The sequence below is a fragment of the Struthio camelus genome, chromosome 11 (genome assembly GCF_040807025.1).
Source record: "Struthio camelus isolate bStrCam1 chromosome 11, bStrCam1.hap1, whole genome shotgun sequence".
Lineage (NCBI taxonomy): Eukaryota > Metazoa > Chordata > Aves > Struthioniformes > Struthionidae > Struthio > Struthio camelus.
Window position 1 is genome coordinate 7,842,798 of NC_090952.1, and position 17,368 is coordinate 7,860,165.

At 38.1% G+C, this 17,368-nt stretch overlaps 1 protein-coding gene across 5 annotated transcripts in view; it reads right to left on the minus strand.

Moving 5' to 3' along the window:
• Positions 1-17,368, minus strand: part of ATRX (ATRX chromatin remodeler) — an 88,375-nt gene that overhangs the window by 19,635 nt on the left and 51,372 nt on the right. For all 5 annotated transcript variants that reach the window (XM_068956588.1, XM_068956587.1, XM_068956589.1 and 2 more), the window contains 9 exons: positions 12,583-12,720; positions 11,456-11,631; positions 10,531-10,648; positions 6,626-6,756; positions 6,238-6,326; positions 5,905-6,077; positions 3,526-3,679; positions 3,138-3,241; positions 942-1,050 (listed from right to left, as the gene is read on the minus strand). In XM_068956588.1, the coding sequence (XP_068812689.1) occupies positions 942-1,050; positions 3,138-3,241; positions 3,526-3,679; positions 5,905-6,077; positions 6,238-6,326; positions 6,626-6,756; positions 10,531-10,648; positions 11,456-11,631; positions 12,583-12,720 (1,192 nt within the window). The remainder of the gene's footprint in view (positions 1-941; positions 1,051-3,137; positions 3,242-3,525; positions 3,680-5,904; positions 6,078-6,237; positions 6,327-6,625; positions 6,757-10,530; positions 10,649-11,455; positions 11,632-12,582; positions 12,721-17,368) is intronic.

Genomic DNA, 17,368 nt, shown 5'->3' on the forward strand with positions numbered 1-17,368 from the left:
CAATATACTATTCAAGGGATAGTTCATAGAGAAAAGACTGGCACTTATAAAATTGAAAGCTTGTCCAAAGGGGAACAGGAAAGCCCATAAAACAAGAGAAGTCAAATATAAACAGGAAATTCAGACAGTTAAAAGGGAATTTGAAGACTGATTTGCAAAGGATGCTTAAATACATCAAAAGCAGTAAAAGCTGGTTGATGACACAGGTGTAAGAGGAGCACTTTGGGATGGTAAGGCCACAGGAAAGAAGGTCAACAATTCCTCTCCATCGGTCTTTCCCGATGAAGATGTTGGGGAGATTCCCACACCTCATGCATTCTTTGTGGCAGGTAGGTCATAGGAAGTAGATCAATTTGAAGTTAATACATGAGGGGTGTTAGATCAAGCAGATCAGTTAGGTGTTAACAAGTCACGGGAACTCAGGAGAACCCTGAGTTCTCCAAGGAACGCGAGTCTGAGATTGCTGAGCTGCTAGAGAAACTGTGCAACCCCTCTGATTCAAAACATGGAAACAGCAGACTGGCTCAAAGAAACACAGCTGGAGGATTTCAAACACAAAGAGAGATAAAAACCTATGTATTTGCTTGGTTCTTTCTTGAATATGTTTGGACCATTTCAGTTGAAATTAAAAAGAAAGTGAACTGTGAGTATAGAAAACACCTGCAGCTGATTTCAGCAAACACAGAAGATGAAAACAGAGTCCCCCCAAAAAGTAGTATACAATTTGGCCACAATTATTGAAGTAAACAAATACGCACACTAAGGAGTGGGGAAAGAAGAGTTACATGTTTAAAACAAAAATATTAAGCAAGTTCTGCACCTGGCACCCTCGTGATATGTTTTTTCATCTGCATACCCTTAAGAGGTTCACCTAACAAAGCAATACAGAACAAAGGAAAGAAAAGGCAAAAATTTAGCATATACATCATTACGGATCTCACCTCACATTAGTTTCATCATTGAATTCTTCGGCCCATTTCTTTCTCGACTGAGCTGTAGTTGAGCCATCTAAGCGATAGTAATCAATGTTTCTGAACCATTTTCCTTCACCTATAAATGCAAGAGCCAGATGATTAAAATGGTTATGTAATTACCAGACTCATAATACTGGATATACAGAACACTCAGACCACTAAAAAGAGTAAACATTTAACAGAAAATATGCTATTCTCTGACATTTTAAAACAACGGGAAGAAATATTAAGTTTATCAGGAAAGAATCACCCAAGACTGAGAACACTGCGGAGGAACACAGGTGCCTGCCTCAAGCAAGCTCTGAAGATTACATGTTGAAGCTTGCACAATAAAACGTAATACAAGTAACACGACAGAAAACAATGGCAATAGCATTTGTGAGGGTAATGATCATCCACAAGCCTTTATTGCAGTAACTCCACCACATATAAACTCATTTTGTCTAAAATAATTCAAGGGTAGAATAACATAAATATTGTCAATAGCATTTTACCTTACAAAAAGCATCTAATATTTATCATTATCCTTTTCTTCTTAAGATTTTGGTATTTAAAAAAGATATTAAATGAAATGTCTCAAACTGTGCTCTGTATAAAACTGCTTTAAAGGTGTGAAGTTATAACCAAACTGTGTACCAAGGTCAAACTTTAAGTGAAGTATCTTAAAAGAACCTAGGCTTTTCTTGGGTAGTTCCTCTGATTCCTCGCCGTTTCCAGTCATTTGGACACATTTCTAGAGAAGTTTATTTTTTAACTTGGAGCCGATTTAAAAAAGTAACTGTATGTAATCTCTAGGCGTCATAGTACTAACCCTATTTTTCTAACTGATCTTTGTAGACTCATGTTTTCAATTAGTCTGAGCTACAGTCTCTCCCATACATAACATCCATAAGTAAATCCTTAAAAGGAGATTTCAAAAGTCAAGGTCTAATCGTTTTGGAACTGAAATTCAGATCAGCTGTTTGAGTTTAATTATCCTGTGAGTTATGGCTACTCCTTGCCAGATGAAAAAACATAAAAATTGCAGCTGATAGAAGCAGATTTTCTTCCCCTTGCAATTCAGAACTAACCTTTCATTTTCTTTGGCAGTATACATGCACACAAAACAAACTCCACTGTGTCATCAATTAAAATGGAAGCAACACTGCTCAGTGCAATGAATTGTAAGGAACTGCTTGTTGAGTCACGTCCGGAAGGTCTATATATGGTGAATCTTATTATAATACATAGTCTAATTGCTTATCAAAAGAACTGCTACAAAGAAGGAAAAAAAGCCTTAAAAATTAGCTCAGACTACAGGGACAGACTCTAAAAATACAGACAACTCAAAACCGGAAGATGACAAACGTTCAGAACCTAAGAAAGCAGTAGCCAGCAGCAGTAATCTGTGTGAGAGAGAAAGATACTGGAGCATCTTCCTCTAAACTACAGTGCTGATACTGCTAAGCCACGTTTCTCTTACGCAAGTGTTCAACGTGTTTATACTTAGAAATAAGATATTTGAAAGGAATGACAGATTCAAAGACATTCTTCAATCCACACATACAGGGAACTGAAGCTTCCACATGAAAATGAACTGAATCGTCAAGAGCAGTGGGAGGACTGCACGGAGCAAACAAAAGAAATTTCCTGCGCACCGGGGTTAGCGAGAAATTCCTCATCATTCAAACACCACCAGGAAAATGATTAATTCAATACACTGCTCTCTCATGGAATCCATAAAACAATCCACTGCAGTACCTATAAAGCCTAAGGTGACACTGTGCATCTAATCTCAAAACAAACACTGCTTTAACGTAGTATAGCTTTTCTTCATTCTCTCTCTCTCAGTAGGAAGTCTCAGAATTCACCACCTATCAGCATACAATGACACTTTTGTGTAAAATTTAACAAAACGCCTTCTCTCCTTTCAGATGATCAACATTTAATTTGTGCAGGCTATATTAAACACAGATGATACAGAATGAATTCAGAAGCAAGAGTCCATAATGGGATAGCACAGGCAACTTACAGAGCAGACCAGCAGCCCTGCCAACTTCAGACATGGTACAGAGCGGACAACTTGTCTAACGAAAACAATTTATTTCAACTCCATTCCCTTTGGACTGAGCAGAGAGTTGAAAAAGAGTCATTAGCTGTGTAACAGTTCTCGCTGACACTCACCTTTATAAATAGGAGGCTTTTCTTTGTCAGTTTTCTCCCCGTTGGCCAGCTCCAGAAAATCTTCTATCAAATCCAGTGATATTAGGGACTGGCTAAATACTAGGCTGAAAACAGAAACAGGGAAACACACAAAATTCACCTCTGAAGTTATTTTAATCATTGTACTGGTTTCTTTTTCTTCCCTCCTCACTCTGATGCTACCTTTGAAATAGCCTTTCTAGACAGAGTCAATGCCTTCGACGGAATACGGGTACGTACGGGAAAACTCTCTGACAAAAATGAATGCAACACGGATGTTTGTTTCAGACAACTGAGCTACGGCATTACGAAGACTGAATGAAGAACAGTGACGGGCTAATATATTTACACAGTCCTTAAAAATACTTACACTTTGTCCCCAAGCTCCTCTGCCATACGAAGAATTTCAAAGAGAAGCACCATTTTCCCAGAATGCTCCAACACTTCAGCATCTGCATCCGTAACGAAATCCTTGTACCAATCTGGAGCTGGACTGCCAGGATTGGAAGAGGATGTAGCTTTACCTGCAACAAATAAATAAATAAAAATTATTAAAACTAAAACTGAAAGCATGAGACTCTGTAAATACTTAAACTTCTGAACTCCAAAATTGTCTCCTCATTATTAGATGGCATGAAATGAGTAAAATATGCAGTCACAAATCTCATTTCTGTGTTACAGAATATTTGGACAAACAGCTCTGCCATCTGCACCTTTTCCCCCAGAGTATTTACGAACAGCTTTGTTTCCATGTTGCATGCATCTTTGAAAACTCATCCATAAACATTACAACAACTGAAACAGAACTTTTTACGAAGCAATCTCAAACAAACAGCTACAACTCTTGGAAAAAGAACAGTCTTTTGAGTTACCCAGTTCACCTATCAAGAGAACTCTCTGGAAGAAAACTCCCAAATGTTACAGTTTTTTAATACTCACCATACGTAAACCATCTCGTATTATTTGTCAAGCTCAGATTTAGAATTTTTTTTCACCTAGGCTAATTTAAAAGACAAGCTTAGCAGTACGGTATAGGAACAAAAAGTACTTTTTTCTCCTTTTATAGTAATTCATAACAGAGGGGGGAAACAAACAAACAAACAGATTCCACTATCGTACGCTGCCTTTTTGCTAAGTTCTTTAATAAAATCTTACCGGCTGCTCACCTGCTAAAATTACTGCTAAACTAATAAAACACATACCGGGAACCATCCCGGGTTTAACGCCTTAGTAGGTGATATAAGTTAGCTTTGCTAATTTGACTGAACTCCTACAAATACAGGAGTACAAGAAAGAACTATAATATTCCATTTCTCAGCATAGAACTACACCAATAAAACTACGCACCTAGCAAAACAAGTCAGGTTTGTCTGGGTCCAAATCACCCACTCCAAAGTGTCAAAAGCAAAGCACGCCCATCTTTAAAGATACTCACATTGTATTTATTCTGAAACACTGCTGAATTCAACCAGGAGAAAGCTTATATTCAGCTTTATAACCTGAACCAGAAAGCCAGACAGGAACCAGGAATTATCTGTATTTATATTACTTAATTTCTTTTTCTGATATTGTACGGCCTTCGGTTTAACCTCCTTTGCATTAGAGTGACACAAACTGATTAATTATAAATATAACCTCAACTTTTTTCGCTTATAAACTTTGAACTGACTGAAGTATTTACTTACATAGTAGGAGAAAAGTGTTCCATCTCACGGGCAACTCAAAACATTACAGCGAATCAATCCTGACGTAGCAGTAACATTTTGGGGGCAAAAAAAGAACTGACAGAACTCACATTTGAGCCTTCCTTCGTACAGTCTTTTACAGAATATATCTTTCAATCCCACAGCGAATGACAAACAAGTTAGCCAAAGAAGAGACCCAGATGCACAGTGGGAAAATCCTACATACACCACCCGTTCCCATCTTCACCCCTAAACTTTGCAGAAGGGCCTTCTCCACTTGAAATGAGATAGCAAGTCTACTCCCACGCCTCCTCTGGAACAGCATCAAATGTTTGTTTAGCACTTCTATACCCACATTAAATCGGGCAAGGCTGCAAGAGACAGACTTAAACATTCAAATGATCTGTATTCAGAAATTCATCCTTCCTATAAGGCAAGTAATCAATACATTTAATTAGAATCCGTATGTGTACCTATTTCTCACGTACACAAAACCCCCATTACACACTTACAATACATGCTCGTCACAGTGTCAGGAACAAAGACAGAAAAAAAATGAGTAGTGATGGATTATTAAAGAAAAACATGAAAACGTAATATACAGACACACACAGCTTGAAAAACAAATCTTAAAAAAGGTCTTCTACTCCTGCCACATTATAACCACCTGCTTGCTCAATAGCTATTTGAAATCCCAGGTGCAACACGGAGTGACATACATACTTCTTAATCTTTCCATCCATATTTCACCGATACTTCTAAGCAGAGATGAAAAGCAGCACCGTTCTCTGTTCAACCTGTATCATTTCGTACTTCCGCATTCAAAAATTAGCTGTTCAGCCTCCCCACCACAAGACCCCTCAGGCTTTAAACTGATGCTCTTTATTTTTCCAATGGGCATGTATCATTACAAATAGCAGGGGCTGTAAGCACAAAATTGGTTCACTATGTTACGGAATTTGCCATTTTTTGCAAACAAAGGAGAATTTCTGACAGGCCTTTCAGATCACCTTTTCAAAAAAGGATGCTGCATCATATCTGGTTTACTTGTACACTGCACTCACCTTCATCCGATTTTGGAACAGATGGAGGGTTGTTTACAAGTTCCTCTGCGTTTCCTTCTCCACCTCCACGAGATCTTGAATTCCAGACTTTAATGACTTCAACATCATTATCACTGCCACTCGCACTTGAGCTACTCTCTTTCCTCCCTTTTTTCCCCTTGGTTTTTTTTTTCCTAGAAACATAAAATTATATACCCCTTTATTTCAACAATATTCTCCTGCTAGAGAAGGTATTAGAACATAAATAAAATAAACATTTACTTTTATACAAATCACTTAAGTTCTATTAGGGAAATAAATCCAACAACAAACAACAAATAAAAGCTCAATTACTTTGCATAATCATCAGAGCTTAAACTCATTGAAGTTTCATCGGAATCTGAAGCTATGAACTCATCCAGACTGTCTTCATCAAAATAGCCCTCAAAAGAGAAAAAACAGAAATTTTATTAAGTACTCTCATCCAGAAGCTTTTATTAAACCTTTAGCCACCTGCTTATTCTTCATTTAAACAATGGTAAGTTCCACAAAGGATTGGCCTCGCAATGTGTTTTAAGAATGACAACATACCCAGAAATAAAAATACGACAAAAACAGCAGCAAAATTACTCTACCCCACAGCAACAAAGATTTCCATTAATTGGATGAAACTTTACCTAGCATTTGGCATAGCTTATTTGGAAAGTTCTCAATACAGAGTATTTTGATATATCTAATTTACCTTATTTTCTTTGCTAATATAGTCCAGCTGCAAACACCAAGGGTGAGTCCAGATTCTGCTCAACATCTGGAAATCCTGGAATAGCTTAGCTCCAGCTTTGCCTCTTCCACCTTCACTGCCACTACCTACACCTGACAATAAAGTTCAGATTTTAGAGCAAAATCTTAAAGTGAGTTTGCCACATACTGTTCCCCTTTGAACAATCCATTAGTTCGGTACTGAGCGTTCTTTCCAGATGCACATCATATTGTAACGTCTCTTGTAAAAGAGGTCGAATTACTCAGTCACAGGCATTTTTTTCCCTAGTTAAAGTTGTCAAAATTAGATTTCCCCCTTTTCTTGATAATAAGAAACATGATTACGTTTTTACATAGAAGCACATTTCTCTCCAATACAGGAATGAATCCAAATCCTGTTAAAAGGATAGTCATATCTATTTAGGTTTTGTAGAAGTTAGGTCTTAAAAAGCAGCCCAAGCTAGAAAAAGCAAAATAAAATTTGCATTTAGGATTCAATGAATTTGGCTTATTGTTCTCAGCTAACTTCTTTTGGTATGACTACGTTAATCTGTCACAATAAAGTATCTAAAGATTCCCAACCTATTTTTGTTGTTCAAACCCAAATTCGTGCAAAAAAGTAAAGCGTTTGCAGAGCTTTTTTTTTTTTTTCTCGTGTAGCCTCAATTACTCATTAAGCAACATATTAACTGGAGGTTCTTGAAGCTGAGTTATTAGGGATATTTATTATTTCATATCTATTACAGATACATAATTTAAGGCACATCTAACTACAAGAGAATAGAATTTACTGCATCACAATTATCAAATATCTGTGACACAAGAGGCACAAAGTTTATCCAGTGCATTTGTTAAATAGGCAAGGCAATCCCAGTAAAACACAGAAGGCAAGTATTTCAATGAAGCAAACTCTTGATAGTTTTTATTTTTACAACAGTTTCAGGTTTCTTCCCATTTGTGTTTCCCTATGCCTCTGGGAAATACGATTGTAAGAAAAGCAGAGTATCTTAGGTCTGTCTTCCCTAAACCTGAGCTAACAACAGAGAAACTTACTGCGCTGAACTCCAAGTTAGTATTCCCTAGAGATTTTACACTACGCTTTCTGTATAACAGAAAAATTGAAGCAAAACATGTATCATTTTCATTAAATGAAGGAAAACTGAAATACTTGGTAAAACTGTGTCTAAAGTATGTATATTTTAGCTATATGCCTCTGCTACAGGGCATGGGAAAACATAATTAAAAAAATACAGAGGAGAAGAAAGATTTCCCCTGCTATATTCATCTTCAATAGGAAGGCTCACTTTTTTATTTAATGAAAATCCAAGAGGCCATAGTTAGACTAGACAGCTTGTTTTCTCTAAAAGAGGCAGTTCCTCCTTCCTTCCTTCTCTCTCGTTTCCCTCTTCTTCCTCATATTGCCTCTGGCACTGATCACTGGATGATTTGATTCAGCTCATCAAACTGGCAGGAAACTAACCCAAAATTAACAGAGACAGAGAAAAAAATGCTTTCTACCAGTTCAGGGAGTTGAATCAGCCTGCTAGGGAATAAGTCATGAAACAGGACCAGCCCTTTAGACAGCTGCAAACTTAGAGGAGCTCAACTAATTTTGCCGAATCCTCAGTGTCTAGACAGATTAATTACACTACCTGTCCTTGACTGAGGTAGGGAGCGCATTTTCTTCAAGTTACAGATACACAACCTAACTGCTAAGAAATTAATGGTTCCAAACAACGCAGCCAATTTGAAACCGTAATAGGCTCACAGCCAGAGCAAATACTTCCCTCAACTTTAAGGGACACTGGATGAGGGGCTACTACTTCTTATCTGCTGCCCGGTTTATTAAAAAAGGAAGCACTGAAAGCTATTGTACGTACAATAAAGACTTCTGTACACAGTAAGAAAAGAAGAACTGTAACCACGCAGTGCTAGCTCTTGGGCTAATCAATGATCTCTAAAAGATCTACTTTGCCATCTAAAAACATGGTAGACCAGCAGAGCCGGCGTTGCGCAGCCGGAGAGGACAAGAACATTCTGACGCTCTGCACCAGAAATGGGCCAAACAATCTGTACAACTATTGTGGCCGTCGTGAGAAAAAAATAATTTGCTAGGAGGAGCAACAAGACTTTAACCTGACTCATTCAGACGCATGCCTGTACAGTGAATAGCTAATGCTTTTTATTTTTAAGCTACCAGCTTTCGGAAGACACTTGGAATGACGCAGAAACGAGCAGAACGCAAATCAGCTGCTTCTCCGAGAGCACGCGTATAAGGAGGAGCCAACACGGGACAGACTGCAGCAGTACTAACCAGGAACGAGAACTACACAGCGGTTTAGGTTTGTTTATATACTGTTTTGAAGCATATTAATGTAACCTCCCCCCCCCCTTTTTTTTTTTTTTTATAAATAAAATACCATGGTTTTACTCCCTTAAAATAAAAGGGCAAGGTCTGCACTTAGCATCCAATTATTACTGGAGATATCGGTGGAAGTGACATTATGTTCACTGGTCCTTCAAAGCTCTCTACTTCTGTAACTTACACCAAACGCAGACCAGAGCGGACAGAACTCCAGAAAGGAAGTCCAGCTTGCAGGGTGCCCAGGAGATCTCAAACTACATTACCCAGAGTCTAAGTCATTAAGACAACACAGTGAATTTCATATTGCTATAAATGACAGCTTGATTTGATATACAACTAATCTTCCTTGTAATTCAACTCAGCAGAGTAACCAGAAGAGAAAAATAGTTTAAAAAAAACCCCCAAAAACGAAACAAAGCCTGCAGCAGTGGCAGACAGGCATTTTAAGATATGTGGCTTATCAAGCGCAAAAAAAAAAAAATATTAGTAAACTGGCATATCAGTCTCTGTAACACATTTTGTAGCCACTGCAAAAAGCAAATACGTGCTTCAAAGCTTTAGACAAAAGCCCGCCTATCATCAATGCCTTACCTATATTCTTGACTATGGAATTCAACCCCTGATCATGAAGGCAATTATTATAAACAGTATTCAAACAAACAGGATTGCTCCAGAACCCAAAAGCTGCTGCTGCTGCAGAATCCTGTTGCTTAAGGCCTGGCCATACGCAAAACCTCCGTTAGAGCTCCTCGAGATACCATTCCCACACGCCGCTCCTCAGAAGTGCTGTTGATGTTTAGATACTTCGATATACTAAATTACCAGCCTCAGTGGTTTTTTCTCAAATATAAAGCGAACAGCACAGAAGCTTACAGTACCTCTATTTTTTTTCCCTTATATATCTTTTCATTTCAACAAGTTTATTCTTAATTTGGAAGAAGTCAGTCCCCAAAGAAAGACAGACCAGTCAAGACTGAAATTGAAAGCTGATGAAAAGCCTGGTCACTGCAAAAAACAGACCTGTGGGTTTTGAGAACAAGAGGAGAGACAGTTCCACAGAAGAGCCAATATCTGACAAATAACAGCTTCAGCGAGCATGATGACAAAAGGAAATTGCAAGGCACTTAGTGCACTTAGACCACATCTTTAGTTTGGGTTCTCACCTTCCGATCTTACTGTCAGTAATTTGTTTCTTTGAAGAGTAAGACATTAAATGAGTTACGTTTTATGTTTAGAAGAGGAAGAAAAAGGAGAGATGAACCACAACCTGAAGGCAGGCTACTATTAACAGATGTAAATACTAGGCTTCCTCAAAAAATATTTGCAACCAAATGTTTTGTTGTAATTCCATTTTCAGGGTTAAGGCAGATTTTACAGCAAGCAGCAGAAACACATCTGTAAGGCTGATTACATATATATTATACACACACACACACACATATAAACAAACAAGCAACCAATGAAAAAAGCCCATGTTAAAAAGACCATTAATCTTGTTACCCGAGAGAGTTGTAGTTACATACCTGTCAAATGATCCAAGTAGTACTGGTACAGCTTGCACTGAATAGGTGTCATTCTCACTTCTAGAACGTACTCATATTTTGGTGGGAGGAACTTTGTTAATGCTGTGTAATCTTTCCTCTGTAATTTTACAAACAGAATTTTAGTCATATAAACACAAAGATTACTATGCTGAGCTTAAAAACTTCTGGCATCTTACATGACAAATTACATTGCATAAATTACAGTAACTCAGATGTTACCTAACCACAAAATGGGGGGAAAAAACCCATTACATACAGGCACTATCTGCATAGGCCCTGCTTAACCTATGTATACGTGGTTGTCTAGACAAGAGTACATGAGTAGATAGTATATGAGTACCACCTAGTCAAGAGTATATGGGGTTAATGAACCCCATGTCCCAGTTCTAAGTCCTTGCAAAGTTGATTGCAACTTCAATAGCTGCTCTGATAACTGCCTTTTTTTTGGGGGGGGGAGGGGGTGTTTGTTTTAATACTAAAACCTTTTTTTGTGAAAGCAGGGTAGGTCAAGCAGCTAATACCAATGTTTGCATCACAGATTAACTATCCCAACTCAAGTTAACTGTTTTCTGTTTTAGGGTATGCGATTTCTGTGCGCTTTGGGCCTAGAGCATCACATCTGCTATTAGGCTCCCTGTACCTGGGTTTATACCTCCTAAGGATACACTGACATTTGATAAAAATTACGTATTTTTTGGTACTATTTTCTAGCTAATAATTATTAATCTATAAATCTAGTAATCAATGAAAATATTTAAGTCAAAAGTGATAGTTGGATACAACAGACCACTTTAACAGCAAATTTACAGGATGACAGGCCTTTCAATGCTTTTATTAGAACACAATTAAATAACTCCTCCCCCTACCAGCTAATTCAAGGTAATCGCAGGAAAACAGTTCTTACCTGAACACATCCAGCTAACATCTCATAAAGAATATGTGCACGCTTCTTCATTACTCTGACATCTACCAGAGTGGAGTCCGCACACTGACCATTCTGAATTGGATTTATAAATCGATTTCGGAATTCTTTAATTGAGCCAAGCAAATTCTCCTTAATAAAGTTAACCATGCAATGATCTAGGACAGAAAGATCAGGCTCCAGTTGTTCAAAACGACAAGTACAGCACCCATAGAAGGGTTAATTCTAACAGAAAATGAATATGTCTTATCTAATCTAAGAACTACCATCTGCTGAGTAAAAAAAAAAAAAATTTTTTTAACAGCATTTTCAGGAAAGGGTATCATAAACTGATACATACTTTACAAATAGAAGTCATTTTGCAAATTTAATGTCAGATTTAAAGCAATTTCATCTCAGATGCTACCCAAAGTTTCAGAGCTGATGCACACCAACACATTAATATGAGACAATCATATTCATAACGATTTTGCAATAGATTCAAAAGCATATTAATCAACAGTAGCAAATATTACAGCCTATTAATGACTAGAAGCAAATATTGTATGCTAATTTAGAATGAAGTTCTCAAAACAGTAACGTAAGTCACTGTTGTAGTAAAGTTACTAAGAACACTGCTCAACAATAGTTTAAACCAATCTAAGTTGCTGCTGCAAGACCTGGTCCACCCTTTTCCCCTCTGAATATTCCCTCCCCTCGCCTTTCGACATGCTGACACTCATCTGATTCTTTGGCGAGCTACAACAAGGAACTAAACTGTCATAAAGCTATTCATTTCAGCAGCGTTAATTTTCCAACTCTTCTTGACTGGCTCCCTGAGAGATCAGATGTATGCAAGGAAAGGCATGAGGAAAGATCATAATCCCAACAGCTTCACGCTAGCTTGGCTTAAACTGTCACGGAAACACACCTTAAGGCAATGACTTAATATACAAAATGCAAAAAAAAGAACAACAAAATGATATTTTGTTAGATAAAGAATCACAAACAGCCTTATCATGGTGTTCTTCTCTAATCAAAATAAATCCATCTGTAATTATATATTGCTGAAGGCCAAAGGTATATTCAAGGAAATTAGCACTTCTTAAACCAGAGAGAAAACTACTCACATTCTATAAGATTATTTTGTAGTGGTGTTCCTGTAAGAATTATTCTTCTCCTAGATCGAATTGAATTCATTGCCTTAGAAACAGCAGACGCTTCATTTTTTAGTATGTGCCCTTCGTCACAAACAACAAAGTCGGGGCCTAGAAAAAAAGAACAACGTTAGATCTCTTCTACCTTTTATAACCACAAAGAAGCTGGCAGATTGAAGAAGTCCAATTTTGTCTTACTAAAGTTTATTATGTTTTTGAAATAGTCTTGTTTTGGCTATATTAAAGTTCTTATTTAGGCTTTGTATAGGTATTCACAATAGGTGGTCTGGGAAACAACACCGTTGCTTATAAAATCTTTGGGGGCAGAATTAAATACGGTTGTGCAATACAGTCCTATAAAAACTATCTATCCATTCATAAAGTGCGTGCATGTTCATATTGTCTTTCACCCTGCCAAAATTTCATAAAACTGTTTTTTTAAGTTCAGCTCATGCTGCCATCTACTGGTCACCAATAAATTATAACAAAACTGAAAACCAGGTAATAATTGGGGTTTTTTTTTTTAAGTAAGACAGCAGATCAGTACTGATATGGGGAAACAATGCAATTTAAAGTCTTATCTAAGATACGTGCACACAAATCTGATTTGAATTACAGAGAAATGAATTGCCACCGTGTAGCTGAACATCACAGCTGAAACGTCCGCAACTGTCTTCTAAGAGATAAGGTCAAGGACGCTAGACTGAAATTCTAGACTAGTAGCACAAGGAGCGTCAAACGCACGTCACGAGACACTCGCACACTATGCAAAGCAACTACAGCAGAATTATGAAGCGTTACAATGTAGGGTTTCAGATAAAGCACATGAAACTCAGCAGAACGGATTTACGCATCCTCATGGTTTTAAGCTTTGGAGCAACTTCTGGAAGCTCTTTCCTTGGAAGGAGGAATAAAAGACACTCTAGGATCCTACTAGTCACTCAGAACACATGTTTTACCAAATCTAAAATGGACCAACCCCAACATCATCAGCCACAAAGATGGCAGAAGCCAGCTTTTGGGTCTTTGAAACATACCACCCAAAACCATCAGCTGTGGTTAGCTACTCAGCGCTAAAAAGGCTGATATTTTAGGTACCAAAGGAGAATTTATCAGCACGATCAATTTAATCTAATAATTTGCTGAGATAGGTTCTCTCAGACTGTAAGGGTAACTTCAAACCAACTGCTAGAGAAGAGCATTAACCCTAGGAAAGCGAGCAACAACAGAGAAAACCAACCACTTTGATCACTTGCATGATTTAATGCTCATGCCAGACATCTTAATCTTGTCATTTTAAGCCTCAAAAAGTGGTTTAAATCTTACGTGCTAACAACAGAAAAGCCAATCAAGCTGACCCTTTTTTCTAAGCAGGGGAAAAAAAAAACCTTCTAATCCAAGTCCAGAAAGCAACTATGAAAATCCACTATCTATTCGAGTTTCAAACATATGTAGACTTGTCTGAGTTCACTTATTTCTGAATTCTCCTCCCTATCATAGAAACTTCCCCCCATACCATTTCAAGACTTTCGAACCTGCCCCGTTTGGGGAGCACGCACGCCACTACAACGCCTTCCTCTCCCTGAAAGGTCAGGCAAGCATCTCTCACTAGTGACAGGTTCTTTCTGCGGTCCCGATTCTGAACGGCCTTGGGGCTAGCGTTTCCCGAAGGGCAAGGACCCTACACGAGCCACCTGTTCACGCAGCGTACAGTAGTACTGAGACGGCCTGGAGATTGGTTCCTGGAACTCGAAACATTTGCAAGGCTTGGCAAAAGCTCCCCAGCGGATTTGACCGTTTGCACTTTGACACACCCATTCGCAGCAATGGATTTGCTCTAGTACCTCCTGTTAATAGCAGAATCAAAGCCTATTAGAAAAGAAGGATAACGAAACCTTAATGACGATTAGCGAGCAAAGTTGTGCCAATGCGCCAGAAATCACTGTTTCTGGATAGACTGTGTTTCGTTAACATGAACAAAGTGGTTAATTAAAAAAAAACAAAAAACTGTCGTTTAGACTAAGTAAATGAACAGTAAAAGCATGAAAAAACTTAGGGTAATTATTTTTTATTTGTTTGGGAAACATGTAGCATTCATATCTTGAACCAATATCTTGGCTACAATTCAGGGGCAAAAATTCATAAATTCGGATTTTTTTTTATTGTCTAAAAAAAAAGAACAAAATTACGGGCAGGTTATTTCTCAAAAATCGTATGAACGAAGGTAAAACTTGTACTTGGAGGGACCTCCAGGGATCGTTTAGCCGTTCAGAGAGAGTGGTGTACCCTCCCTGACAGAAGGAGGAAACGCCACGACCTCTCTTTTGCTAAAATACGTTGCGTAGCTGCAAATCAAGACACATTCTGCCTTTTCCTTTCTTCGACTGATGTAAAAATCAACTGATAACTGTTCCTCTCTGTAATCCCGTCTCAAATGGTGCAGAATGTGTCAGTTTAGTCGTCTAGCTTTTTCTAAGCTAACATGCTTTATTCCTTCAATCCTTCTTTAAAGATCAGTCCCCATCTTATCCTTCTTGCTGAACTGGCGCACATTAATATATTGATATATATACACAACATGTTCAGTGAGATACATGCATACAGTTCTCCTGCTACTCTGAAGCCTATAAGAACCTCAGTTCAGTTTTATACAAATGTCAATTAAAGAGCTCTTTCCAAGCTAAACAGTAATGGAATTTTTACTAGTGTTAACGCAACAACAACAAAAAAATTCCTGAAATGCTGCAAGCATAGCACAACAGCTATCAATAAACCAAACAGCGTTTTATCAGTTGCACAAAGCATTATGGGAAGTCATTTGTTGCTTTGCATGAGCATATAATCTTGTTGTTATTTCACATAGCAGAGCTAGTTAATTAATGAAATCACTTCTCACACTATTTCCCCCCCATAAACTTTGGCTAAACCTTCCCTTTCTGGTCCCCTCTTCGGTAGTATACTGTGCAGCGTAAGCTTCTGCTGCAGCACGCGTCTATCCTAGCAGTGTTCAGCTTAACCAGCCATATGTTGTTAAATTATCGCTCAAATACCAAATTTGCCACTTTTTAAATTAAAATTGCTCCCAGAGGCAAAGGTTTTCTCTTTTACAGTCACAGCAGTAAGCCAGCGCATAGCTTCATAACTTCTTTTTCACTGGCAGCTAGCTATATTGCCAACGATTGCCGTGATTCAAGGGGATAGAGCAAGAAACGAGTAGCGGTTGCTGCAAGATACTTCCCGCCAATTTAGCCAAAACACGTCCAAAAAACACTGGATAGCAACAGAAGAACACTTCTGTCTTTTTGTAATTAGTTTAAATAGAGAAAGACTTGCTGCACCGTAAAAATAATTACTAAGTTATTTCAATATTAGTTTTCCTAACAGTCTGACTCCATTCGACTAACCAGCGAATCTAACAAAAAGATCAAAACACGGTTTCCACGTTCACGTGAAATTATCCAAAGCCTACAAGGCTCAGGGTGCTGCAGTTTCTGAGCTGGATTAAATCTACTCAAGTTATTAACCTATTCACAAGAACTGCACTATCGAGCTGTCCCAGAACGTCTGAATAGATCTGGAAGTAGAGCAGAACAAAACCCTTGTAAGCGGGACGTAAAAAGCAGAACAGATTCACAAGGACTGGGAAGGTCACACGAGATACTGTCTCGTCCACCAGACAGACACCAGAACCACGGGAAACCTGACAAGTGCTCCTAACAATTTGAAGCATAAAGCCCAAAACAAAAAGATCTTATGTCTTGCTGAAATGCAGACGTCTGATTTTTAAGACAACAGCACTATTCACAGTCAGAGGTTTCATGATCTCCAGAGACCAAACGTTTTCCAGCATTTCACCCTGCTTGTCTTTCCATCTGCTTATAGGGGAAAATCATCACTTAGTTCCTACCAGTCTGGCCACAGATCCCCGACCTAGGTGGCTGCAGCCTATTAGGTTGTCGACTTTCTCAAAATGCTTCTTTATCCTGCTTACTTCTTATCTTTCGCTAGTCCTGACTGTTCTTCACATCTGAGGTTTCTCAATTCAAAGGGAGACCAGTTAAAGCAGTACATTCACTGCTGATATGCTCAATTTTGACCAGTATTTTAAATGGCAATTTCATCTGGATTTGGGCTTCTTAACTTCACATCTCCCTTTTTCTTCGTTTCTTTTGTAAGCCAAATTCAAAATTATTAGCAGCTTTGAGAGACTTTTGGAAGCCAGAGCGCCGACCCTGTAATCCTGCCTGAAGATGGAAGATTACAGTGGAGCAATGATATGTCCATAAAAGGAACAATCAGACAAATGCCACTTCCAGTGCAAGGACACAGGCAGGAGCATAAGGAAATGGCAAAAAGGCAGAACTATTAGCAGCTTTGATTTAAACTGGTTTCAAGTGTCGTGAAACCACACTTTTTGCGTTAAAATTAGCGTGCTGACTCAAAGCATAATACAAACACACCGATACAATGGAACAACAATACAAATATGCAGGGATAAACAAAAATGTAATAGGCATTTTTAAAACAATTATATCAGATTACACAAGGGAAAGATTTTCCTTCATAATGGGATTCACACTAACTCTAAACTTCGCCTTGAATCTCACTGTTTTAAGATAATGCTAAAATCTCAAACATTACATTTCAAGAATCCTTGTCAAAGTTAAATACCGCGTGATCAGTAAACTCATATTAACAAATGGACTTGTGATGTATGACATTAAAATGGAGATAACATTTTCAATACACAAATATTTCT